Source organism: Watersipora subatra, chromosome 1 (genome assembly GCF_963576615.1).
Source record: "Watersipora subatra chromosome 1, tzWatSuba1.1, whole genome shotgun sequence".
NCBI lineage: Eukaryota > Metazoa > Bryozoa > Gymnolaemata > Cheilostomatida > Watersiporidae > Watersipora > Watersipora subatra.
In genome coordinates this window covers 33,171,613-33,197,226 of record NC_088708.1, presented here as the reverse complement: position 1 = coordinate 33,197,226, position 25,614 = coordinate 33,171,613, and the positions used below count along the sequence as shown (strand labels likewise).

At 37.9% G+C, this 25,614-nt stretch overlaps 1 protein-coding gene across 1 annotated transcript in view; it reads left to right on the top strand.

The window, feature by feature from the left end:
• The window catches only part of LOC137386781 (uncharacterized), a 168,532-nt gene that overhangs the window by 33,464 nt on the left and 109,454 nt on the right, over window positions 1-25,614 (top strand). Inside the window, 23 exon segments of the mRNA XM_068072928.1 lie at window positions 162-336; window positions 1,842-1,997; window positions 2,121-2,368; window positions 4,188-4,383; window positions 4,926-5,112; window positions 5,270-5,446; window positions 5,636-5,850; window positions 8,259-8,464; window positions 9,593-9,752; window positions 11,302-11,668; window positions 12,556-12,749; window positions 13,041-13,187; window positions 14,220-14,465; window positions 14,994-15,251; window positions 16,271-16,642; window positions 16,961-17,148; window positions 19,769-20,000; window positions 20,911-21,144; window positions 21,465-21,617; window positions 21,850-22,002; window positions 23,716-23,928; window positions 24,112-24,361; window positions 24,713-24,951. Of these exon segments, the coding sequence (XP_067929029.1) occupies window positions 162-336; window positions 1,842-1,997; window positions 2,121-2,368; window positions 4,188-4,383; window positions 4,926-5,112; window positions 5,270-5,446; window positions 5,636-5,850; window positions 8,259-8,464; window positions 9,593-9,752; window positions 11,302-11,668; window positions 12,556-12,749; window positions 13,041-13,187; window positions 14,220-14,465; window positions 14,994-15,251; window positions 16,271-16,642; window positions 16,961-17,148; window positions 19,769-20,000; window positions 20,911-21,144; window positions 21,465-21,617; window positions 21,850-22,002; window positions 23,716-23,928; window positions 24,112-24,361; window positions 24,713-24,951 (4,966 nt within the window).

The window sequence follows — 25,614 nt, the reverse complement described above, 5'->3', positions numbered from 1 at the left end:
ACTGTAGTGCCAACACACTGACTAATTGAAACAAGTAAAGAAGAAAGGAGACAACTCTAACTCAATTTTTTGGTAGAAGTTGTACATTCTTGGGTTTGCTTGAACTTGTCCATCTGCAGGACATAAGCTCTATTACTATGCGCTATATGTTTATTTTACAGGGCCATTATTGTCCTGCTGGAACTGGTGACTTCACAGATTACCCATGTCCTGCTGGTAAATACAACCAGGAATTTGGAATGCATAAAGCAGATCAGTGCCATACTTGTCCTTCTGGATGGTTCTGTGTGAGCGGGACTAGTGATCCGTACTGTGATGGATGTGTTTGCCCTAAAGGTATGACTCTTCTCTTTGTTAGTCTAATCCGGCTACAAATAGAATATCATCTAATGTTAGCTTTCTAGGCAAAGGGGGTGTTATATGTGCCACCAAACTGGTTGGAGGTCTGAGCTACATGAGTGAGTTTGAAAGAATTTCAGTTTCTCAAGTGGTAAAATATTTAGATAAGTAGCGTATCTACCGTATATATAGGTAAGAATATACTGTATATTTTCAACTTACACGAACCACTTATATAAATAAAAGTTTGAAATAAGATTAAATGAATTGTAAAAGAATGTGCCTCAATCCTTTACTCCCACTCCCACAAGGAACCGAACCATTTTTGAGTTTAAGGCAAAATATATATTCGAGTAAACATAGCATGTACAGTGAATGCATTCAACAACCATCTGCAAGCAATGAGTCTTTTCTTTGCTCCTTCAATCGTTTCTTTTGCGGCTCTTGATATACTATGACCACTGATAAGCCTCGCCTCTATGCTGGAAGGGCTGATTCGGTAAGACACAGGTCGGTCTTTTGAAAGCCGTGTTGGAAGGGAGCCGGTTTTGGCCGACTCTTTAGGAGGTCGGTTACTCAATTGCCAACCCCATGGTAGCTTGGCCTTTTTATCTTCGGCTCTGTAGTCACTAGGTCTTTCCACGCTTGACTCGGTGGTCTCTCTATGTTTGACTTGATGGTTACTCAGCTATCTCTCACACAATGGCCAGTTGCCAGCCGTTCATGCTTTTGGCCAAATCAAGGGCTGACTCGGCCTCTCTTCTCAGGCTCTCTACTAGTTCGGAAAGGCCAAGCCGGCCTCCTAGCTCGAGCGCGATCGAACAACCACGAGGGTTTTCGCCGACTCTGAGCTCTAGAGCTTCCTTGTATTGCAGTATTTTGGGTAATACTGGATGTCCAAGGTTTAAAAAAAAGGTTTTCGCCATTAATTCAGTAAATAAAATTACACAACGAATAATAAATTGTAAAGAAAACAAATCTATAATGATGGAATTTATCTCGGAAAAAATTATAAAGTTTTTGGATGTCATCATTTTATCTGTCGACCTTTAGTCCATTATGTGTTGACATTATGGCTATCAAACTTTGGGTGCCCAAATCTTGGCATTCAACATTTTTAATAACAGTACAACACTATTGTATGGTTCACCTACTGCAATACAGTATTATACAGTATTGTATTATGATATACTCACAGTAATACAATGATATTGTATCACCGTTAGTATATCATATATTATGATGTGGTACATCTTTGTGGACACACTCGTAGGAGATATGCCTGCAGTGATGCATTATTAAATAGTACACTACGAATGATATGGTATTGTATGATACACCTGCTGTGATTCAGTATTGCTATGAACCCTTGAACAGTACAAATCAGAACTGGTGATAGGTAATTAAGAAAGAAGGCAGAAAAGTGGGGGACAACTTCAGTCATTGCTATTATTAGGTGCCGCAATGATGATTTGTGAAATGCTCATATCTCTCTCTTGTAGGAAGTTACTGCCCTTCGGGTTCTGGCACACCAACAAACTGTGATGCCGGCACTTTCACAGAAATAGAAGGAGGATCAATGAAAACAGACTGTAAGGTCTGCCCCTCTGGCTACTTCTGTGTGTCTGGTACCGAGTACCCTGACCCTTGTCAACCCGGTACGTATAGGCATGTAGCGGTTATCTCTCACTAAACTGTAAAACAACCCATGTGTAGAGTACTAGTCCAAACCGGGTCTTTTACACGGCTCCATAATAACATGTCGCCATGTGTTTTTCAAGGTTTCTACAATCCAAACCTTGGTGCTACCGAGTCTGCTCGGTGCATTCCATGCAGAGCTGGTATGGCGTGCACTGTCCAAGGTCTGTCTGAACCAGACTTGCCCTGTTCACCAGGCTACTACTGCCCTGGTGGCAACTACCTGTCTAACCAGACCGAATACGCATGTCCTGCTGGTACCTACAACGACTATTCTAACGGCACAAAGGAAGCTGACTGCGGACCTTGCATCGAGAGATTCGCCTGTTTGGTAAACCCTTACCCACAACTCCTAGTTTCCAGTCACTGGTCAGTTGTAATAGTGTAGTGAAAGGTGCTGCCAGACCTATGCCTGTGTACTGTTTACTGTGTACTGTTTACTTTGCCTTTGTACTGTTTACTGTGTACTGTGCCTGTGTACTGTAAGACTGTGTACTGTGTACTGTAAGACTGTGTACTGTTTACTGTGTACTATAAGACTGTGTACTGTAAGACTGTATACTGTGTACTGTTTACTGTGTACTGTTTACTGTGTATTGTTTAATGTGTACTGTTTACTGTGTACTATAAGACTGTGTACTGTAAGACTGTATACTGTAAGACTGTATACTGAGTACTGTTTACTGTGTACTATAAGACTGCGTACTGTAAGACTGTATACTGTGTACTGTTTACTGTGTACTGTGTACTGTTTACTGTGTATTGTTTACTGTGTATTGTTTACTGTGTACTGTTTACTGTGTACTATAAGACTGTGTACTGTAAGACTGTGTACTGTTTACTGTGTACTATAAGACTGTGTACTATAAGACTGTGTACTGTAAGACTGTATACTGTAAGACTGTATACTGAGTACTGTTTACTGTGTACTATAAGACTGTGTACTGTAAGACTGTGTACTGTAAGACTGTATACTGTGTACTGTTTACTGTAAGACTGTGTACTGTTTATTGTGCACTGTTTACTGTGTACTATAAGACTGTGTACTGTAAGACTATGTACTGTAAGACTGTATACTGTTTACTGTGTACTGTAAGACTGTATACTGTGTACTGTTTACTGTGTACTGTTTACTGGCTAGCGTGTCAGTCTCAGATTATCCGTGAGCTGACTTATACCGATTGTAGTGGAAGCTGCAATACATTGTCATACTACTAGCTTATTACGTTCAGCAGCCTCGGAGAGGCTTGTTGGAGAACTTCTGAAATTTTTTATCATTTTCAACTTTTCATATTTAGACTCAAACTAAAATTTAAGTGTGGTTTTTCTCCTAAGGGCCCATTTGAGCTCTGTTTGATGCAAGTCTATATTATACTCCTAAGGGCCTTGGTATATTTGAGCTCTGTTTGATGCAAGTCTATATTATACTCCTAAAGGCCTTGGTATATTTGAGCTCTGTTTGATGCAAGTCTATATTATACTCCTAAAGGCCTTGGTATATTTGAGCTCTGTTTGATTCAAGTCTATATTATACTCCTAAAGGCCTTGGTATATTTGAGCTCTGTTTGATGCAAGTCTATATTATACTCCTAAAGGCCTTGGTATATTTGAGCTCTGTTTGATGCAAGTCTATATTATACTCCTAAAGGCCTTGGTATATTTGAGCTCTGTTTGATGCAAGTCTATATTATACTCCTAAAGGCCTTGGTATATTTGAGCTCTGTTTGATGCAAGTCTATATTATACTCCTAAGGGCCCTTGGTATATTTGATCTCTGTTTGATGCAAGTCTATATTATACTCCTAAGGGCCTTGGTATATTTGAGCTCTGTTTGATGCAAGTCTATATTATACTCCTAAAGGCCTTGGTATATTTGAGCTCTGTTTGATGCTCTGAGAATGTTACAATTAAATTCAAATTAGATGTTAATTGTTTACCAAATATTTTGCAAGCATAAACAATGCTCAATGACAGCCTCACTCTTTGGTTTTTACTAATAGAATCATCCATCTCTGTTCATTTGTGACTTACGAAAGTATTCATACAGGCGAGTGTTCTGCATAGAAATCGTTTGCTTGATTTGAAACTATGTTTAGCTGCTTACATTTGTTTAAATATCAGATATTGCTAAGTTGTTCTAATATTATCAGGTTGGCACTGGAGGTAACCAGAAGGCTCCTGTACCATGCGCTCCTGGTCACTATTGTCCAGCTGGCACTCCTGATCCCGAGACTTATCCGTGTGCAGCAGGTACATACACCAACCACACTAACTTGAAGGAACAAGCGGAGTGCTATCAGTGTACCCGAGGCTGGTACTGTCTCGAGGGAGCGACAACTCCAACTGGTAAGGATAGCTGCCCTAGCATGCTGCCTTTAAACCTATGCTCTCAAACGCCATTGATACTAATGACCTCTCTGCTAGCGACATTGCAGAAAAAACTAGTCTATGTTTACACTTTCTGTTACTTGCTAAGATCAGGTAAAGCTAAGGAAGCCCGATGAATGCATGTTTCTGGGTTATTTTAAATACACATTCTTGTTAATATTCATTCAGATATTTTGCTGCTCAATAAGAACCAGGAAGTTTAATTTTATACACTAAATACTTCCTAACAGTACTAAATACTTCCTAACAGTACTGAACACTTTCCAATAGTACTGAACACTCTGTATCAGTACTGAACACTTTCCAACAGTACTGAAGACTTTCCAACAGTACTGAAGACTTTCCAACAGTACTGAAGACTTTCCAACAGTACTGAAGACTTTCCAACAGTACTGAAGACTCTCCAACAGTACTGAAGACTTTCTAACAGTACTGAACACGCTAAGTTGCCATGAGCTGCGCTATAAAGTTCATGCATGGTCACTCCTGATCTTTTGCAGATCTGTGCTGTACTGGTCATTATTGCCCGCAGGGCACTCCCAGCTGCACGTCCTACCCATGCCATGCTGGCTCCTACAATAATGTGACTGGTATAACAGCCTGGGAACAATGTATTGACTGTCCTGAAGGAAGCTATTGCCCTCAAGCCTCAGTCTTGCCTACGGACTGCCCCGCTGGAACATTTAGGTGCCAAAGCTATTGTTTATTCATATACCAATGCTGTAGGGTTACGCCGTGTTGCAGTTTTGTGTAAATTTTGTTGAAAGCTTTACAGGAAACTGAAGCCGTAAGTACAAAGCTTTTGCCGATGTTAAATTGTAAACTTTTGAATTGTGGGTACCAGGCACATAAAGGAAGGGAAGAACCTGACATACTGTGAGGAATGCTGGGCGGGCTACTACTGCCCCACAGATGCAACTGTCTCTCCCACACCATGTGCCAAAGGCTACTATTCAGATGTCGGGGCTGTGGCATGCTCTGGATGTCAAGCTGGTTACTACTGTGACACGAATGCGACCAGGTACCCGTATCTCACCATTTCTCACCATTTCTCACCATTTCTCTGATAGTCTGTTAGCATATTTACACACCACAGTTCTCCTAACGAGTGTTTAATCAAATGTGAGGGTTATCTGAACTTGTCAGGTTTCAGTTGCGCTTTTAGAATAGCGATGTTTATTAGTTGTTTGTTTGCGCTGCCTGCTTGCAGTATCTCAGCCATGTACCAGACTAAAGTCTGTCCTGCGGGCATGCACTGTCCACCCGTAATGGCAAGGGTGCCTGAGCTAGTACAAGATCGCTGCTGGATTGGTCACTACTGTGTAAATGGTTCTGTGGAGGCCTACCCTATTCCATGCCCTATTGGCACCTATAATGAACATTTTGGACTGAAGAAGGTGTCTGAGTGTCAGCAGTGTACTCCAGGTAAGATAATATTTTATTCTTTCTATATATTTTGCTACGATTGTCTAATGCTTTTTTCAAAAGCAAAGTTTAAACTTAACACATATCTAAAAAGTTAAGCTGTGCACAAGTAATGGTTAGACTGTGGAAAAATGCATTTAGTGTCAGTCCGAGACAGGTGACATGCATATACATGTATAGGTGTACTGCCATTCAATTAGTTAATGACAGCTGGAGTCAGGTGACGCACACAACTACAATGTTACACAATTAATGTCAGTTTGAGACAGGTGATGCACGCACACAAACACACCTACACTATTACTCAATTAGTGTCAGCCTGAGACAGGTGACACACACAGCTACACTATTACCCAAATAGTGTCAGTCTGAGACAGGCTGTTACAGCCTATTGAGGCACAGTTACCATGGTATTTATGAAGTTTTCAAACCAGCAGAAAGCCTGATGAATATTTGTAAGGATTTGCTGTTTTGAAGGAAAAAGTTTGCTAAGGAAGCAACAAAATATATTCACTATGACTCCGTGAGATTTGCTCTTTGCAAATGTACAATATAGTTACTGTTTTCTCCTTTCTTCAAACTAATTATATCACCAACTAAATTGCAAAGCATCAATAAGAAAAGCTCTTCAAATTCAAACAGACGAATATAAATGGCTAATTTGAGAAAGCTAGTATCCGGATTGCTTAACTTACTAATAAGAGCCGTGAGAGCAAGCTTTAGTTGCGTAGGTATTTTAACCCAGATAATGACTCATATCGCCCAATGAATCCTTCACATATCACCTAGCTTAATTGGTTAGGTTAGCGCCTGGTGAGCGGAAGTTCCGAGGTCAAATCTTCTGTGATCTGGATTTGTCACTGCTAGATACTAACCATCTATAGCTGTACAGACCGAACGACTAATGAACAACAAACTCTGAGATTTATATATATATAGATTTAACAATGTTGCATAAATGCTCATTGCACTTATTGCTATGTTCGCTACAGTTTGCAACTCAAACTGGCTTTTTATGTGCAATAGAAGAGGAGTTATGACTGTCGATCCGTTGCAAGTCAAGTTAAGATAACTGTAAGGATGCTATCAAATAATATTCTATAAATCTGCAAATTTGTCAGTTATATAATAATAACAATCTATCAAATGCTACAAATATATATTCAAGAACAAGTGAAATAAACGAACTATACTTATTATACATGCAGAAACAAGGATTAAGATTTTTGAAACAAAAATATTTGCATCGTTTGCTTGGCCAGTTGCATTCTGATTGTTGCTTTCGATGGAACAAACATCTTGTGGCTGTTCAATACCTTTCACAATATCTTTTGACCTCAAACTTTCTAAACTGCTCAACTAGTTAATGTTAGCATCCAAACCATTTTTTTAGCGAAGCAAAACTTTTACATGTTGCGTTTCCCACAAATAATGAGAAACATTTAGCTGCATGCACGCCTTTTAGCTTAAAAATAGTCGTTCATATACCACTGTAAATGTAAACCGTTTTTCACATACGTTGAAGTACCAGGACTCCGTTAAACAAGGAACTACTATTAGCCTGATACAGTTATTGATTATTTTTAAAGAGTTGCTTACAAAGTTTTCAACAAAAGCTTTGAAGTTGGAAAACGAACTTCGATACGAACAAAACAACGAAACAATAAATTGTTATTGATGTAACCAAGTCATTACTCGTACAATTTTGTGGGCACGTTTTAACTGACCACTTTCTATTATGGCTTCGTAACGATCAAAGAATGTCAAAGTGGTGGTCAAATAGAGGTGGCGTTTACGTAAAGGTGGCGTTCAATTAGAGGTTTTACGGTGTTATTAAAATTTTCATCTTGCTTTTTTGGGATCAGCTCTGTTGAACCAATGCAAGACGGCAGATTTTAAAGTTATAGAATTTTATGACAGTTGAAGTAGAATTCATTCTAGAATTGTAGCTATAATTGCGCAAGAAAGTTTGTTAGCTAAGCAATGTACTTTGTGACTGCCAAATGTAACTGATGCAACAAAAAGGGCATATTCGTATGCAGCATATATTATACAACATAGCTAATGATTTAACAAACGCATGAGGTGTTAGCATACACTAACATTACTAACAAGCAACCACTAACAAGCAACCGTTAACAAGCAACCATTAACAAACACTTGTTAACAAGCACTTGTCAACTAGCCCTGTTTAACTTGCACTTGTTTGCAAGGTGAAGAAGAATTGAAAACTGGTCGATAAACAACTCCTTGTCAAAGAACAGTTATATAAAACTAAGTATTCTTTTGAGATTACTTTGTTTCACTATATAATATGTAATGGTTTATTATATACCTATTATATTGTTATATACATAACAGTGCAGCGGTACTTTAACAACAATAATTGTATAGACCATGTTTTACAGGATATTACTGTGATCAGGAAGGTCTAAACGCCACAGTAGATGTTTGTCCAGGAGGACATTATTGCCCACTCGGAACAGGAATTTCTACTTCATATCCATGCCCAATAGGATTCTTCCGATATGGCGCCTCCAGTGAGTCATTTGCAGACTGCACCGAGTGTACATCAGGTTCCTACTGTGATGTTGAGGGCTTGGAGATACCTCTCGTAAGTTCATCCTCTTTTAGAGACACTTTTTGTAAGGCCAGTGTTCTTTTTGTCGAATCTTGAAGTAGTGCCAGTGACCTTGTAATTGAGTATTAAAGTGATACCATTGACCTTGTAATTGAATATTAAAGTGATACTAGTGACCTTGTAATTGAATATTAAAGTGATATCAGTGACCTTGTAATTGATTATTAAAGTGATATCAGTGACCTTGTAATTGAATATTATAGTGATACCATTGACCTTGTAATTGAATGATAAAGTGATATCAGTGACCTTGTAATTGAATGATAAAGTGATATCAGTGACATGGTTATTGAATATTAAAGTGATACTAGTGACCTTGTAATTGAATATTAAAGTGATACCATTGACCTTGTAATTGAATGATAAAGTGATATCAGTGACCTTGTAAGTGAATGATAAAGTGATATCAGTGACCTTGTAAATGAATGTTAAAGTGATACAATTGACCTTGTGATTGAATATTAAAGTGATATTAGTGACCTTGTAATTGAATGATAAAGTGATACCAGTGACCTTGTGATTGAATATTAAAGTGATATCAGTGACCTTGTAATTGAATAATATAGTGATATCAGTGACCTTGTAATTGAATATTAAAGTGATACTAGTGACCTTGTAATTGAATATTATAGCGATATCAGTGACCTTGTAATTGAATATTAAAGTGATACCAGGACCTTGTAATTGAATGTTATCTTGAGACCAGTGACATAATAGTTGATGCCAAAGACCGAGTAAAGGAATGATGCAAGGCTAAGCTTGTTCTAGTCAAAGACAGGACCCTTTTGATACTACTACTAGCTGACGAAAAAATAAATAACCCTGGCAAACATTCTCTTTGGAAGCTACCTAACATGAAGAAATAGATGGCGTCACGATGAGTGATCGCTGTCATAATCCAATATGATAGAGATTTTGTGTTTTATTAATTAGGTCACGCTATCATTGACTCGGCTCATCACAGTTCATAAAAAGTACTGTTTTTTCTTTTGTTTCTTTTAAAGTTCAACGTGTGTAATAAATTGACTTAGTTTCACACTCTCAAAGCGGATGTAAATCTTGCATTTCATTGTTTTAATGTTTGCTCTATTGTCTACATAGGATTGTCCTCAAGGCTATTTCTGTGTGACGGGTACAATCAACCCTCAACCTTGTCCTGCTGGCTCCTTTGGAAATCAGACTAAAGTTTCTGTCTCTACAGATTGTCAACCTTGCCCAGGAGGACAATATTGCGCTGGACTTGGTTTGGTTGAGCCAACAGGTATATTTACATGTAATGATCTACTAGATGAATACTAAAATGTTGTGTAGTTACCTGGAATATACATGTATATGTTATTAGTTGAATGTCGGAGCTGCATGAGTGATAAAATAATTACCCAGTGAATTTGAGTAACTTACCTCGTAAGCTAGTAGTCTAAATCTTTATTGAAACAATAGCCGTGTTTTAAGCCAGTTTAGTAATTATTACATAACCATAAACTGTTCTAGTTAATAATTCAAGCGCTTCAAGTGTGAGTAATTTAATCGATGTAATTAATGTAATCACAATGCAATCATTCATGAACGATCATAGTGTAGTGGTTTAGATCGTCGGTCTTCAGACCTGGAGGTACGGGAAGATCAAATCCTAGATACAGGCATGACCAACCAAAAGACCAAAAAAATACACACTGAGATTCATATTCATAGACCTATTACCTATACTGTATTATTAACCTATTAACTGTATAGTTAATAGGTCTATGTTCATATCATATATATAGATTCATATAAAGACAAGATCTATATAAATCTCGGTCTCCGTATGTCCAGTTATAAGGACAAAGTCTTGGGAACGAAAAATTCGCTTCATAGAGGATTCCACTCTGAACCATCGGTTTGAAGGTGATGAGCTTTTTTAGTAAACTAGCTGTTCATCTAACCATAGTTATTACTAATAGTGAAGATATTCATTACGTATCTAAAATAGGCCATAAACATAATGACGTTAAAATACTCATAACGACGTTGCATCCCGTGTAATGGTTATCAACTGGCCTCACGGCCATGAACACCCGACGTTGCACGGGTAGTAAAAACAGTTTATAAACTGTTGCAGGTAATGTAGTGTAGAGTTAATGTAGTAGGTAAGTAATGTAATGTTTATAAGCTGTTTTTATAAGCTGTGCAACGCAGGGCATTCACCTAGTTTATGTGAATGTTTAGTTTCACCTAGTTAGCTTGATTGAGTCAGCAGTCATATTTATAGATCTAGGTATATGTTAGCTTGATTGAGTCATCGGTCATATTTATAGATCTAGGTATATGTTAGCTTGATTGAGTCAACAGTCATATTTATAGATCTAGGTATATGTTAGCTTGATTGAGTCAACAGTCATATTTATAGATCTAGGTATATGTTAGCTTGATTGAGTCAACAGTCATATTTATAGATCTAGGGATATGTTAGCTTGATTCAGTCAACAGTCATATTTGTAGATCTAGGTATATGTTAGCTTGATTGAGTCAAAAGTCATATTTATAGATCTAGGTATATGTTAACTTGATTGAGTCAGCAGTCATATTTATAAATTTAGGTATATGCTAGCTTGATTGAGTCAACAGTCATATTTGTAGATCTAGGTATATGTTAGCTTGATTGAGTCAACAGTCATATTTGCAGATCTATGTCTATGTTAGCTTGCAGATCAGTTGCATGATAAGAATGATCTAGGAAGAGGCAACATTATCTAATATTGTATATTTATTATTATATATATTATATTATTTAACATCAGCTCTCTCACTACTCTTATGGATTTTCACAGGTTTTTGTGATGCTGGATTCTACTGCCGTTCCAGTGCCTACACATCATCACCACCAGATGGTCTGAATGGTGGTCTCTGTCCTGTTGGTGGTTACTGTCCAGTCGGTACGGCAGCGCCTCTACCCTGTGATCCTGGCTATTATGTTCCATCTCGTGGTTCCAAGTCTCAGCAGGACTGCATTCCTTGTGAACCTGGAAAGTACTGCTCAGGCTCGCAGGGCTCCGCTGCCACAGATGATTGTTTTGCTGGCTACTTTTGTACAGGCGGGGCGTCAACAGGCAACCAGTATACCTCTCCTGTTGGGCATTACACTCTAGCTGGATCCTGGGCTCCGCAGCCATGTCCAAGAGAGTTTTACCAGAACAAGTAAGATGGTGTGCACTTAGCTTTGTTTCATTCAGATTTGAAGTGACAAGATATCTCAGGTTTTCACGAAGTTAGTGAATTGTACAAACCTATTAAGGTATTTAAAGAATGCATGTGCATGCTAGGAGTCTTTAGTCAAGCATCAGTTTAGATATATCTTGCTGGATTTAGTTTGCAATTGAAAAGCGGTTCAGAGAGAAAAGATTTTATAATCTATCGCAGTATTTATTAACTTGTGAAAACTCTAGAAGCATCATCTTGGCCATAACTAGGCATCAGTAATTTGGTATAGCCGACCTATAAGATTGATACTAGGACTGCTGCCGGCAGCAGGGCAGCAGCCTCTAGTCATTTAGTCTACTTTTTGTTTTTATTTTTTTAAGAGCACCTGTCAACAAGGCTTTAGGAGTAAGGGTGCATTTACACCAAGATTTGTCGGAGTTGTGTTTCCTCTGATAGAGTTGGAGGAGCAATGACTTCTAGTCTGTTTATGACTTGAAATAAGTTTTTACAAAGACTTTATACCAACTCACACTCTGACTATACAAAATAGGTCACATTTTTAACCAATGAAATACAACATCGATATTCATTCCATTTTGACCATTTATCACCATAAACGCAAAAAGAAGTCACGCCGTTGCTGCATGCCATGTGTATGTACGCATGATAATTATAGTAACTAATAATTGGTATTGATTTTAAAGAGATGCTAAATAGGTGTAATGTTATAGTGAACTCAACACTCATATTTGTTGTTGATGAGACTTTCACATTCAGAGTTTTATTTGAAGTTAGTCCTGAATTGAGACTTCATTAGACTTAGACTGAATTGTCTTCATGTACGATTTACAAGTTTAGAAGGAGTCTTTCTTGATGTTTTACAGTGAAGGTCAAGGAGAGTGCTTAGCCTGTCCGCAGTCGTACTATTGCGGGCTCGAAGGCTCTGTAGATCCTGTTCTGTGTCCTACTGGCTCTTACTGCCCTGCGCAGTCAGTACAGCCCACACCGTGTCCTATAGGTACCTACAATCCTTTGGAAGGCCTCTCTAAAGAGAATGAATGTGCCCCTTGTACACCAGGTAAGCAGTGTGCGCCTGACACTCGCTTTTCTTAGTCCATCAAGTTTGAACAAAATATACAAAATATACAAAATATGCAAAAGTAATTGAAGTTTTGCACTTTTTCTGGCCAAGCAAAAAGCAAGCGCAACTGTAGAATTTATGTACAGTATGGAGAAACCTAATGTTTTAGAAAGTTTACAGATAATATTCTGGTAGTTGATTAGGGTTGGAAAGGGTGCCTAGCCAATCATAAAAGATGTGCTCTATTTGCCAGCCAACCATAAGAGGTTTGCTCTATTCAATTTTTAGGGCGTGCGTGTACAAGAGTTGGCCTGAACGATACCGACTTTCCTTGTGCAAGTGGTTTCTACTGTCTAACTGGTGCTGAGAAGACAAATCCTGATGGATCCGAGGGCTATGGAGGGGTCTGCCCTATAGGCTACTTTTGTCCTGAAGGTAATTTATATTTATTTTTGTTGCATAGACTTGTGGTTGAGTGTGAATGAGTTGTCTCACAAAATATACCTTTTAATTGTGGAGACATGTTAGTAGATATACTCATAGTACATAGATATACTGGCGGTACATACATGTAGATATACTCGTAGTACATAGATATACTCATAGTACATACATGTGGATATACTCGCAGTACATAGATATACTCGTAGTACATAGATATACTCGCGATACATAGATATACTCATAGTACATAGATACACTCGCGGTACATAGATATACTCATAGTACATAAATATACTCATAGTACATACTACATAGATATACTCATAGTACATAGATACACTCGCGGTACATAGATATACTCATAGTACATAAATATACTCATAGTACATACTACATAGATATACTCATAGTACATACTACATAGATATACTCATAGTACATAGATATACTCATAGTACATGCTACATAGATATGCTCGTAGTACATAAATATACTTGCAGTACATAGATATACTCGTAGTACATAGATATACTCGCGGTACATAGATATACTCGCAGTACCTAGATATACTCGTAGTACATCGATATACTCGCGGTACATAAATATACTCATAGTACATAGATATACTCATAGTACATAGATATACTCGCAGTACATAGATATACTCGTAGTACATAGACATACTCATAGTACATAGGTATACTCGCAGTACATAGATATACTCGTAGTACATAGATATACTCATAGTACATAGATATACTCATAGTACATACTACATAGATATGCTCATAGTACATAGATATAATCGTAGTACATAGATATACTCGTGGTACATAGATATACTCATAGTACATAGATATACTTGTAGTACATAGATATACTCGTAGTACATAGATATACTCGTGGTACATAGATTACTCGTAGTACATAGATATACTCGCAGTACATAGATATACTCGTAGGACATAGATATACCCAAAGTACACAGAGATAGGAGTTTGATGGGTGACTCATACTCTGTAGGCACATCAGATTATGTAACTCATCCTTGTCCAAATGGAACCTTCTCCAATCAAACGGGACTGACTTCAGAAGATGGATGTTTGGATTGCACCGCGGGATGGGCGTGTGTGGGATTAGCCCTTTCAGAGCCGAATACACTTTGTGCAGCAGGCTATTACTGCCAGGGGAAGGCCAAAACACCCACTCCACTTGACACTGTTACAGGAGACAAATGTCCAGAAGGATACTACTGTCCTCCGGGTCAAGGTTAGTAATTTGATGCCATCATGCAAATAAATACTTGGGTTGGTGACAAACATGCATGAATATTTTTTCATTCGGGAAACTTTTTATTTGTGTGCCCGGACGGGCTACATCAGCTATCAGATATTTGTTGTATGTCCAATAAAACTAATGCATAAATTACAAAAATAATCAAAGATAAATATTCGTTGGGCTTTATATTTTATATACTAGCATATTTACTATTAAATATATTATTGTATTTCATATTATGTTATTATATTTCTTCTTGTATGTTTTAATGTCTACTTGGATAATAACTTTAATAATCTCATTGATCTGTGTAGATAATATATATATAATAATCTCATAGACATTGATATTTGTAGACATATACATGTACATGTAACTATAACAATCTTGTAGACAGCGTTTCGTGAGATATGTAACTTTTGCTACGTAATGCTGATGTTCTCCGATACGCTATAAGATGATGACCAATACAACTTGTTATTGCATTACCTGACAAGTTGAACTATTTTCCTACTTTAGGCTTTCCCGTTGCCTGTGAAGATGGTACATTCAGCAACCAAACTGGCCTGAGTAGCTGCTATGAGTGCTCCGCTGGCTACTACTGCGTTAACAATGGAGACTGTGCTCACGAAGGGACAGGAATAAAGTCAGGGACGGACTGTCCACGAGGTCGTTATTGTCCTCCTGGAACCGGCGCTACTGTTCCCATGTGCCCTATTGGTACATATAACGACCAGTACAACATGATTAGCGAAGATGACTGCTTACTGTGCAGAGGTTAGTATAGGATGATAACTTGTAGCCTGTCCTGAGAACAATTCTTGGGTAGAGGCTGGTATCCTGCACCCGAATGTATCTCAGAGGGGTACCTCAAATTGCAGCTTATCATATTAGAACGATTGTTTGCGCTTATCAAAGATACTACCAAGAATTCGACCCGTCAAGTAAAATAAGCTAGTAAAAGCAATTGGAGTCTAAACAAAAGCAAACCTACCAACAAACAGAATATCTGTCAGTTTATTAGTGGTAAGATCTTCACCTTGTTTAAGTTTACACCTTGATGGGTAACATAGTTTATTGTATGCTATTACCATCTGTTACTTTACAAATGGCCAGTGCTATAAACTTGCAGCATTTAAAAGCATTTTACAGATTTCTAAAATGTGTGAAAATTTACAAAACAAAACACATTATAGAAGTGCCAGATGGAGCTACTTGAGTTTTATCTGCAAGAGATGTGGGAGCTCTGTTCTGCTCTGTTCTGATAGAGTAAATCATTAATGAGAAGATGACTTATTGCGGCACGGCTGTTTTGGCAAATATATTAGTAAAATGTTTTGTGAGGATGCAAAAACAATGCTAGTGGTTTATAAATTTGCTCCAAACAGTGATATTAGCATAAGCAGTCAAACAGGGTTAACACTGTTGATGCCGGCAGCATATATACATTCCCTTTTAACCAAAAAAGTCTTCGAGCTAACTGTGGACTCTTCTTCGTACAGTTAACACAGAGACATCATGCTTCTACTCGCTAGAGAACTTACACGGAATGAATAGATATGAGATGTACTGTAGTATGACCTTTCACTAACCTTTCATTCATATATCAACCTCTTCAACTCGCTGAATCTAGTTTTGGTTGAAACTGGCTGCAACTGAAAGCTTCATAGAATGCAACTGAAACTATTAGTTGAAAGAGTCAAACTATCAGTTTAATGACGATCTCTTTAAACAAATGCATCGAGTCAATGAAAATACATTTCTGTTAAATACTTTTAGCATAAAATTTGTTGCAGGTGGCTACTATTGTCAAAATCCAGGTGCCCGCTCCTTTGACTACTCAACAAATAACACAGGTACGGGGCCGTGCTCTCCCGGCTATTACTGCAAGATTGGCAACTCTATTCCTAACCCTACCAACGAGACGCTAATTGCCAACGCGGTAGGAGGCGTGTGCCCTGTTGGTCATTATTGTCCTGAGGCTACTGAAGATCCCATACCATGCTCGAATGGCACGTACAGGGACACTCCTGGAGCCAAACAGCCAACTGATTGCATAGACTGCGCTCTTGGACATTACTGCGCTTCTGAAGGGCTGGTCAATCCAACTGGCCAGTGTGAACCTGGCTATTTCTGCTGGAGAGGAAATGTTGAACCAACACCAACTGGTTGGTTCTGCATAATTTATCTATTATTTGTTTATATTCAATTACTTCTTAAATTAATAGTAAAAGCCATGTTGGAAGAGAAAAAGATTAAATGAATTGAAGAATAGAAAATTTCTTGAAGGTATATAATTATACATTGTACATGATGTTTTAAATTAGCCAGAATGAGAGGTAGAGTTAGTGCAGAGGTAGAGTTAGTACAGAAGTAGAGTTAGTGCAGAGGTAGAGTTAGTGCAGCGATAGAGTGAGTGCAGAGGTAAAGTTAGTGCGTAGGTAGAATTAGTGTGGAGGTTTCAACTCTTATTAATTATTTTAAAGGCGAGAATGCGGCGGAGGGAGGTCCTTGCCCTATATCTCATTATTGTCCTCTGGGCACCTCGACACCCTTAAGCTGTGAGCCTGGACAGTATAACAATCTTACAACTCAAGCCGTCTGCTTTTCCTGCCCTGCCAGCTATTTCTGTACTGGAAATATCTCTGACTTTGAGTACTTTCCCTGCCCTGAGGTAAGAAGATGTGATAGGGATCTCAACAGTAAAATAACTTGGGGTATATTGCCTAGGCACCCTCTGGCTCCTCCATCTTTGCACCAGAGTTATTCTATTTTATGCATATAACTCATTTATATGGAGCCAAGTGAAGCCTGTAGGTAGCATTGTAATATATTATTATCCTTTATTATGATCTATATTATTTTGTATTATTATAGTTTATACTATAATATGTGAATCTGCATAGATATATACTTTCTTCTATGTTTAACTTAACCTGAGTAATAATCTATTCTGTTGTTCTAAACACACATTGGCTGTTTGTTATCAGATAAGAGCAGCGTTTTTCAATGATTAAATTTGTATATTCCGTTGAAAATAAGAATTTCGTCACAGTAATATAATCAAACCTTTTAATGTACAATATTGACTCGTTTTGTGATGTGCATCACTTGTTACAACTGTCGTAATATGGGGCAAATATTCCTAAAAGAACACATTGGTATTTGTTCGGCCCTCTCTCTAAAGTAGTAGGCGTTGTCCAGTGGTTAGGGTGCTGGCTTATGATTGGTGGTTCAAGTCACATGACCATTGGGATGTTAGGAAGGGCATTCAACCACGATCCATTGTTTTTTGACATCATCAAGTCGTTTGCATATGCACTCGTTCACGAAAATGCGCCTTATTTGTAGAAAATATTGTTTTATACGCGATTATAAGGGATTTATAGTTGAGTCCTTTTATTATACAGCCACCATTATCAGGATACAATCAAGCAAGGGGAGAAGAAAAAGAATTGTGGGTAAAATATAAGTTGAATAATAATAAAGACGAGCAGACAACTCTAAAACATAATCCAACATTATCTAAACTACTATGATATAATAATATTTGAACAGAAAATGATCGTTATTCTTTTATTTAATAGTATTTATTGGTGTGATTTTGATACTACAATAAAATAAATTGCAAACAAAAGCATCGATTTCAAAATTCATTGCAAAAGCTTCGTGTTTTAACGATAAAAGTTGTCTATAAAGATGGCCGACAACGATAAAATGACGTCATAAAAAAAACGAAGGATTGCTCTTCTGCCAAATCTGGTTGGGTCGTCGGTGACTAAACCAGCTTCCCTATCTGCTCTCCCGCATGGATGAGGAGGGTGGCTAGCAACCTGGGCGGAGGGCGGATGAGCTCTTCTGCCATGGTTATAGTAAGTTGGGGGGAGAACCATGGTCGTAGATGTCCTCACAGGTCATGGTACTGAGAGAGAATCTATTATTTTTAATACTATGCAGGTAGCTATACCCGGTGTTAAACAAATACATGTATTATATGTTTCATATAAACATAAAACCTAACTTATATGTGAAAGTTTAAATTAATCAGATAATCAATAACAAAGGATTGTTATTGTTACTTGAACTTAGTTTCACACAAAATGAAATGTTGACTCTCTGATGCGTAGGGCTTAGGTGTGGAGCGAGAGGTCATGATAGAATTCATGATATAGGTTACCATATAATGGAGGTTGTGATATAGGTCATGATATGGGTCAAGGTTAAGGTCGTTATAGAAGTTGTGATAGAAGTCGTGATAAGGGTAGTGATAGATAAAGTTGTATCTTTTTTGATATCATTTCATTATTTTTATATTTTCTTGCGTTTAATTGTTAATTTTGATGAATTTCTTCATTTTAGTTACAAAACTGCAATGTTTTGAGAAGCTACAAGCATTGCATGTGGACAATTATTTTAGGGATAGAGTCAAATGTTTGCTCAATTTTTGCATTTTTTCTTTGAAATTTGATATGTGGAGATGATCATAAGTAGATGTTTGACTGTATAACTTCATAGCCTTTTATGTTGTTGCAAGCACTAAATTATTGTATTTTAAAAGTAAGCCATACACGATAGTAAAGTCAATTATACCGTGATACTAAAGTCAATTATACAGTGATAGTAAAGTCAATTATACAGTGATAGTAAGTCAATTATACAGTGATAGTAAAGTCAATTATACAGTGATAGTAAAGTCAATTATACAGTGATAGTAAAGTCAATTATACAGTGATAGTAAAGTCAATTATACAGTGATAGTAAAGTCAATTATACAGTGATAGTAAAGTCAATTATACAGTGATAGTAAAGTCAATTATACAGTGATAGTAAAGTCAATTATACAGTGATAGTAAAGTCAATTATACAGTGATAGTAATGTCAATTATACAGTGATAGTAAAGTCAATTATACAGTGATAGTAAAGTCAATTATACAGTGATAGTAAAGTCAATTATACAGTGATACTAAAGTCAATTATACAGTGATAGTAAAGTCAATTATACAGTGATAGTAATGTCAATTATACAGTGATAGTAAAGTCAATTATACAGTGATAGTAAAGTCAATTATACAGTGATAGTAAAGTCAATTATACAGTGATAGTAAAGTCAATTATACAGTGATAGTAAAGTCAATTATACAGTGATAGTAAAGTCCACCAATATTGAAACTGATGATCTTTTTAGAAACTTCTCATTACATATTAATTGGAATAATGACATTGGGAAATAAGTTAGTTGTATGCCTGAACTTAGCTCCTTGAATACATGCAATGCTCTTGCTATCTTTTGCAGGGTCATTATTGTCCAAATGCAACAGAGTACAGTAACCAGTACCCTTGTCCCGCTGGAACCTTTAGGAATGCCAGTCTCGGTCAGAGCATAGGCGATTGCTACCCGTGCCCTCCTGGAGAATTTTGCGCGAATGAAGCGAGCGTCTATCCTGATGGACCCTGTGAGGCTGGACATTTTTGTGTTCTTGGCTCTTCCACTGCCACACCCCAAGATTTTAACGAATATCTCGGAGGTGAGGCTTCGTGAATTAATCCGTCAGATCTCTGACATTTCAAATAAAATTGCTAAACTTTTCTCTATTCCTACAAACACTTACGTGTCTTGCGAAAGGATAGGCAAGATAGCCTTGTCTTGTTTAGGCTGCCATACATACATAGAGTAGCACCTATAAATGTCATAAAGAATATGTATTTGCAAATCTGCTTTGGCATGTTCTAAAGTGATTTTTTTCTTGGATAAACAAACTGTTTTCTTTTGATACTAATCATTAGCTTCGTATAATAAAAAACTGCTAATTTAATTGCTGCCCTTGCGGGCAATGTAATATTATGAGGCACTACTAACACTATGAGGTACTACTAATGCTATGAGGTGCTACTAATGCTAGAGGTACTACTGATACTATGAGTTACTACTAATACTTTGAGGTACTACCAATACTATGAGATACTATTAATACCATGAGGCACTACTAATACTATGAGGCACTACTAATGCTATGAGGTACTACTAACACGATGAGGTACTACTAATACTATGAGCTACTACTAATACTATGAGGTACTACTAATACTATGAGGTACTACTAATACTATGAGTTACTACTAACATGATGAGGTACTACTAATACTATGAGTTACTACTAATACTATGATTTACTACTAATACTATGAGTTACTACTAATACTATGAGTTACTACTAATACTATGAGTTACTACTAATACTATGAGCTACTGCTAATACTATGAGGTACTACTAACACTATGAGTTACTATTAATACTATGAGTTACTACTAATTATATGAGGACTTCTAATACTATGAGGTACTACTAATATGCGATACTTTTTCTGCCTGCCTCACATCTAGAGCACTTTTCTACGTGTCTCACCTCTAGGACAGCAAGCAATTGTCTTTTGTAGGTTCATGCATTTGTCCAAGCAATCAAACTGGTGGACTGTGTCCAATCGGTTACTATTGTCCAGTGGGTAGCTATGAACCCGTCTCGTGTGATGAAGGAAAGTACTGCAATGAAACCGGGCTAGGAGCTCCGACGGGAGACTGTGATCCAGGCTATTACTGCTCCTCCGCTGCAGTTCGAGCTGATCCAGTAGATCCAAACACTGGAGGGGTTTGCCCTGAAGGACGATACTGCGGTGGGTATTACTTGGTGGCTTGAAGAGCAACCAAGCAGTTTATATATCATTATATCATTATGAAAAGGAAATTTATAAATTAAAATGTTCAGCTGATTATCCTTGAGATAACTAGTGTTGTTGATGCTAGAATTAATCTTCTCTCTAACTGATTATAGAAGTCTCCTTCTGTGTTTTTAGTTATTTCTACTAAGCCCTCTCCTCCTCGCTGCTAGAATTCACTAAAACTTTCTATCAGCATCAGGTTTTGCCCCTTTTCCAGTTTTACTCACTTGTTTATATCATGATAGATTTTGGTCTCAGTCATTGCTATTATTCAGGCTACGGCACGGGACGGAATCAGCCTAAGTGTCCACCTGGCACCTTCAGCAACGTGGCTGGTCTTGATGATGTCAACGACTGTACAGCCTGTACTGCAGGCTTCTACTGTGAGAACTCAGGGCTGACTGAACCAACTGGACCATGCATGGCGGGTAAGTGGAGACAACTCCAATTTTAAAATGGTGTACTTTTTTCAAGTCTGCGTATCAGTAGAGAACCGGAAGAACAGCTACAAATATGGTGATAAGAATGCTATTGTTTGTAGCGAGTGTTTACATGTACTCTTACACCAATCGTCTGTTGGCAAATTTGTCACTGTCATGTAAAGCACTGCCAGGAGTGAGTCATTACTTTTGAATGAAACACCTGTTATTACTTGTCTAGGCTACTACTGCCCAACTGGTCAGAGCACGAGTAATCCATTTTCATGTACACCCGGATACCATTGCCCAGAGGGCAGCCACGAGCAAGTCAAGTGTCCAGCTGGTCAGTTTCAAGATGAGAGCACCCAGGAAGTATGTAAAGAGTGTTTGCAAGGTTGGTGTACCTTCGTTGCTCCACTCATATCGATACTGCTGTCACAGAGTAAATTCTAGTAGCTGTATCAAAGAGAAATAGTCCTTTTTGGTTTACTTGGACTAAATGTGAACACAGACAAAACCTGGTGGTTCTTTATTAAGGAAATAGTTAGTTTATAAAACCAAAATCGCTTTTAGCTTAACAACCTTGTGATTGTTTTTGAGGCTGTCTTTAGATGTAGCAAAAATCTACTTTTAGATAAGTAGCTGGCAATTTAAAGAACATAGCATGCTAGTAGTCTGCTGAAAATTGATAATTTGTTGTTGAGTCTTAGGAACAGTTGGCCATTACCTAGTCATTTTAGCACTGGACACACGAGAGGTAAGTTCATGGCTTGAATTGAAATAGATTGTAATAGAGTTATCCTCTCATCACGTTTGGCTGTTTGAGCTTATGGTTTGCCTCCTCTCTTGAAATGAAGGTAGGGATGAGAAATGATGTATTTTTCTATTAGCTCTAAACTTCACTAGTTTCACGGTTCCGACTACTCAATCTTTAGCGACCAAATGCTCTTCCTGTCATTGATCTTTAAAATAGAGATGATAATATGTGCATAAGAGTACACATGGGAAGCAATGCTATATCGTATACAATATACATGTATAATACGTGTACAAGAGTGTATATGAGAAGCAATGCTATATCATATACAATTTACATGTATAATAGGTGCACAAGAGTGTATATGAGAAGCAATGTTATATCATATACAATATACATGTATAATACGTGTACAAGAGTGTATATGGGAAGCAATAAAGAAGCTATTTTTTAAACTCCTGTAGTAGTAGTCTGTTGTATCTATCTTGTTGATCTTCGTTCTCTAGTTATGCTACCACTGTACCTTCTATCTAGGCTACTACTGTACCTTCTATCTAGGCTACTACTGTACCTTCCAATTGGCTTTGCTTTTGTAACTTTTATCTATGCTGCTACTATAGCCTCTATTTAGGCTACTACTGTAACCTCCATCTAGGCTAATTCTGTAATCTCTATCTAGGTTACTACTGTAACGTCCGTTTAATCTGCTGCTGTAATCTCTATTTATGCTACTACTGTACCTCCTGTTTAGTCTACTACTGTAATCTCTATTTAGACTACTACTGTAATCTCTATTTAGGCTACTATTCTATTTTATATTTCGGCTACTACTGTAACTTCTATTTCGGCTACTGTTGTACCTTCTATTTAAACTACTACTATAATCTCTGTTTAGGCTACTGCTGTAACTTTTATTTAGGCTACTACTGTAATTTCTATTTAGGTTACTACTGTAATTTTTATTTAGGCTACTATTGTACCTCTATTTAGGCTACTACTATAATCTCTATTTAGGCTACTATTCTAACTTATATTTAGGTTACTACTCTAACTTCTATTTAGGTCACTACTGTGACTACTATTTAGGCTACTACTATAATCTCTATTTAGGCTACTATTCTAACTTATATTTAGGTTACTACTCTCACTTCTATTTAGGTCACTATTGTGACTACTATTTAGGCTATTACTGTAATCTCTATTTATGCTACTATTCTAACTTATATTTAGGCTACTACTGTAAATTCTATTTAGGCTACTACTGTAACTTGTATTTAGCCTACTACTGTAACTTCTATTTAGGCTACTACTGTAACTTATATTTAGGCTACTACTGTACCTTCTATTTAGGCTACTACTGTGACTTTGCTGACCAGCCCATCAGCGACTACACTTCCTTCTCCTGCCCAGCCGGTTACTACTGTCTCAACTCTACTCAGTTCGCTACCCAATATGGCTGCCCTCCAGGCACATACAGCTCGCAACTACAGCTTACAACAGCTGCTGATTGCATAGCATGCCCTGCTGGGAAGTACTGCTATGGCTCCAATGAGACTTACACAGGTGCGTTTATCTCTCACTTTTCAAAGGTTGTAGTCATATACTCCATGGTCAGAACATGGCTATGTTACTGCTGTAAAGCATTTACATGTACTGCCTTTTCTAGTGCCAGAGCAATAGTTTATATCTCAAGTCTGACTCAGGTTGCATTCCACTCGTAAATTTGAGTCTATTTGTTTTGCATAGGTGACTGCAACCCTGGCTACCACTGTATTGAGGGGTCCGCAACTCCCAATCCAACGGATGGTGTGACAGGTGAGCTGTGTCCTGAAGGATATTATTGTCCTTCAGGCATACAGACACCATCTCCGTGCCCTGTGGGCACATACAGCAATGTCTCTGGTCTCTATGAGGTAGATCAGTGTACAGCCTGCCCGGGCAAGTACTTCTGTGGCACACCAGGCCTTTCATCTCCAAGTGGATTATGTGATCCTGGGTAAGTTAATTTTTAGGCAGTTCTGGGCAGTTGGAGTTTTTAATTTTGGTAAAAGCTGTCAAAAAACAACACACAATATTATGCTATAAATTGAGTGGCTTGGTGCCATTGGCAATTGTTGAACAAAACTGAATGAACTATAAACTAGTGATATGACGTCTCTATGAGTAGATAGATGTTGTGCTAAACAGCTTGTAAACATTTTGCAATCTCAATATGTGTTAAATTCAGTATGAGATACACAATCACTAGTATGTGAAGACTTCAGTGTAGCGAGTATTGTTTGTGTCTGGCAGATATTTCTGTCTGTCTGAAGACCTCAGTGTAGCGAGTATTGTTTGTGTCTGGCAGATATTTCTGTCGAGTAAATGCATCAGAGTCATCTCCCGCCTATGATGGAGAGGTTACTGGAGGCAGGTGTACAGCGGGTCACTACTGCCCAAGGGGTACAGCTGATCCAAGACCTTGCCCTGATGGAACATATATGGAAGACAGGCAAGCAAACCTCTGTCAAGAATGTCCTCCTGGTAGATACTGTATCACAGGCCTCACTCCGCAGCCTTGCCCTGCGGGCTTCTTCTGTACCAATGGTAAGGTTAGACCAGCTTCTTAGAACTAAACTGCATTTGGGGAGTCTTAAGAAAGTTAGAACAAAGTGTTTTGCTCTTTTCACAGGGTTGCGGCTCTTAATTCCTGGTTCAGATCAATGTTGTATGTATGGCGTGTGTGGTGCTGCACCCTGCTATGCAAGCTTATGCAGGTGTGCACTTGATGAAATCGCAGGATAACGCCACTAAATCCTGCGCGCACTCAACCAAAGCATTGTTCTGTTTGGTCGTGCGAGGGTGCAGCGCCTCACACACATATAATAATGGTCTGAACCAGGCATTGCGGAGTGCATACAGGATTTAGTTGTCTGATCCTGTGATTTCATAGCTATTTTGGTTCACATCAATCACAAACCTACGTAATCTTGCATAGCATAGTGCAGCACCTCGCCCGCCATACATTCGACATTGGTTAAAACCAGGCGTTAGAACTGCACGACATCATTACGTTGCAGTATGCGGTAATTTTGCAGTGTATAACAACTTTTTTATGTGCAGCAGATGTTTACTGTTACTGCAGCTGTACTTCTACTGCACATTGCCCACTGTGATCTACTGCACATGACCCACTGTGATCTACTGCATATTTACTTCCATTGATGCATTACTCGAAACTCAGCAATTCATGCATACTACGAAGGAGCA